A 3,274-nucleotide genomic window follows, 5' to 3' on the forward strand; every position below is an offset into this window, starting at 1 on the left:
GGATCATTCTTTCCATTGGTTGTGCTTGCAAGATTCTTTGAAGGTCCACTTTTGAGTGACTTGAATAAGTGACAATGTTTCTAAATGTGTATGTCGTGTCATATAAGCATCTATATAACTTGGGGAAGTGGTTGTGGATGTGGGTGAGATTGAAACATGTTGAAAGTTTTTTTGGTTTATATTTAAAGAAATAAATTTCTTGCTACATATGGAGAGTGGTAATTTTAACAGAAGGTGGCAAGTCTCTTGAGCACCAATATCTTGATCTACAAGAGTATTAGTAAGCATTTTTCAGAAGGCAATTGGGGCAAGTTTATCAAGCTCAAAATTGGTTGAAATGTGAGATAGCATAGCATGGTATGTTTCAGATTTCTATTCGGCTTTTGCTACATATTTTGCAATATATTTTAGAGCTGCATTTATTGAGAGAACAGGTTGGCAATCTACCTTGGCCCTCCTAATTGAGAGTATAGATGGGTTGTGAAGATTCAAGTGGTCATCATTTCTTGCAGGATTATGTTTAGGTTGGCCATTATCATGATTGGAGAGGATTAATTTCTCTTGCATGTTCCAAGGGGCTTTATAAGGACAAACAAGAGATGTCCCCTTTTTCCTAAGACAAGTTTGTAGGGTGCACTTTGTGTGGTGTTGTACATGGTTTTCCAATTCATTGTAGTCAGTGTAAGTGTTTGTTGTCATTATCATTCTTATGTTCATCAAGCAAGGATCATCAATAGGAGATCTATGAATCACTATGTTTCTTAATTCAATGGTTTTTGGGTTCCATGCAGAGACATATCTATCAATGTATTCAAGTGCATTTTTTACTAATTGAATGTTATTCCATTGTAATTTTTCAAAGTCAGCTGCTTCATGGAGCCAAATGAAACCATGGATATGTGCAGATCCTTTGTGTTGCCACTCATACCTGCGAAAGGAATTTTTAGTGAGTAATATAAGTATCAAGTGTTGTAGTACAAGATTACAATAGTTTAAGAATTATACCTATACCAATACTCTTTTGCACCAAGGAGTTTTTCCAAGACCTCTTCACAAAATGTTGTAAATTTGTGGTGCATGTATACTGCAATAAGTTGTGGGTTTTGAAATATATTTTGTATTCTCCATCTAGAAGTTGCATATGGATTTGTAGGTGCATTGGATAACATGATACTAGATGCAAGTTTGGCCATTTTGTATTTTTTGCACTGAGGGTGAGGAACAGTGTTGGGCAACCAATCTGAATAACTATGTCTGAGAGATCTCCTCTACGTTGGTTCCAGAACAGGCGTGTGCCATGAATTGATGAGGTAAACCGCATGAGTTGGTCAGCAAGCTTGTTATCGGGCAAGTCCTTTAGTCTTTGATGTAAATTAGAAATTGTTGTTGGTAAAGAATCATCTAGTTGTCTTTGCACAAAATAGGGGTTGTGGCTTGACTTTGATGATGCATCAATATGTTTAGTATGAAGTATCTAAATCATGGTTGTTGCCCAAATCTATTATCATGGTATCGTAGAATATGCATAGCATATTCATGTAACTTAACTTCTTTGATGTGTTGATGTTTGAATATGGTGCTTCCTTTTGGAAACAAAGTGGGAAATTTCATTGCAAACAATCCTTCAGTGGTGTATTCATTTATGGGGGGTGGAGAAATGGGTGGCCAATTTAGAGTAGGAGTTGGTCGTCCTTTCCCTAGTTGTAGTAAAGAGAGCACCTCTTCAACCTCTCTAAGTGCAGATGGAATATTTTCCATAAATGAAGATTGTGATTCCATGTTCTCTTGTATTGTATCATCCTTTGTAGTATCTGACTGTGAGAACTCTACATTTCTTGAATTAGTGGTTGAAGTTGTTGCATATAGAAGGTCTGAGATGTTAGTAGAGGCAATGGGTAAAGATGTTAATGCAATTTCATCTAACTTTACATCTTTATAGCCTAGGTCATTGTTTATCTTATGTTTCAATGCTTCATGAACACAATTTCTACTAACATAAAAGTTATATTTGTCTTGCCCAATGCTTTCCCTGTTTACTATTATTATATCCAATTCATGTATATGCCTTGGCAAGTAGGATGCAATTGTAGTAATATCTTGAGGAAAACAAATAGTATGGCCACTATATTTGTGTTGCCCTCCCCTAGCATAAGTAACTTGAAGTACCGAGCTAACCCTTGAAATCAACATCTCCTCAATTTGAGATAGTCTTTGCAAACAGATAGGTTGCTTATCAGGATCCATATTGTTCCATTTTGAGAATCGATGACCATTATTTTCTAATGTGCATCTATAACAAGTAGTTATTCCATCACATTTCTTAGTTTTGATGCCTGGATATCTTTCCATACAAGTCGAACATGTTGACATGTTTGAGAGGCTATCCAACTTTGAACAAAATTTATTACTAGCAATGTAATAATTTTGAGAGAAAGGTGATGGAGATTGCATTTGGGCAAAAAGGCTGGGCTCAATTATCTGTTGTAATTGAGGTGGATGTGATGGTAGATTGAAAGGATTATTATATGGAGAGAAGGCAGTTGTGGAAACTTCATCAAGAAGGATGTGTTGATTTTCTCGTCTTCTTTTGTTAATAATATGTTTCCTTGCATGGTACCATATGCATTGCATTTCATTTTGGCGAGCACACGTTTCTTGCATCTTTTCATTGTGTTCTTCCATTTGAAGTTCCTTTGAGAATTAGGAGAATGTGATCTATCTATAAATGATGATCATGTAAATAGTATATATATAAATAATGAAAGAATGTGAATTGAAAGCATCTAGGTATTTGTAAGAATTTATTTTTGTTTTATTTTACAAAAAAATCTGCATGCGTAATTTTAAATAATTTGGTCAACTATTATAGCCAAACTTATGAGATAATACAATGTGGCATATAATTAAAGTAACACAAAATATCTTGATACATAAGATTAGAAAAGAGTCTAAATATTTGCTTTGTAACCAATGTAAATAATAATAAGGCTCCTAATAAATAATTATTATCAATCTACTTCTAGTTTCTCTTGAACTAATGCCAAATCCTTTGCAAAATTATAAAGAGATAAACTAACTATTTCTTCCACTTGAAGTAATGTTATGTTTATCTTAAGATGGTTCTTACAAATCATAATCTTATCAATTTCAAATTTTACAAGAGAGCTAATGTTTTCTCCTAAAATTTTCTTCAATCAAAATTAATATTAAATTTTTCTAACAAAGTGATCATAGGATAGGTGTGTTGAAAACACATTTTCTTAATAAAGTTAAT

The 3,274-nt window shown here is 33.8% G+C and overlaps 1 protein-coding gene across 1 annotated transcript; it reads right to left on the reverse strand.

The window, feature by feature from the left end:
* Positions 1–1,479: 1,479 nt before the first annotated feature.
* Positions 1,480–2,682, reverse strand: LOC131859365 (uncharacterized). Its single transcript, XM_059213008.1, has one exon. The coding sequence runs from the start codon at positions 2,680–2,682 to the stop codon at positions 1,480–1,482; it is 1,203 nt and encodes a 400-aa protein (XP_059068991.1).
* Between the last annotated feature and the right edge of the window lie 592 nt (positions 2,683–3,274).

This window comes from Cryptomeria japonica, chromosome 10, assembly GCF_030272615.1.
Source record: "Cryptomeria japonica chromosome 10, Sugi_1.0, whole genome shotgun sequence".
NCBI classification, from domain to species: Eukaryota; Viridiplantae; Streptophyta; class Pinopsida; order Cupressales; family Cupressaceae; genus Cryptomeria; species Cryptomeria japonica.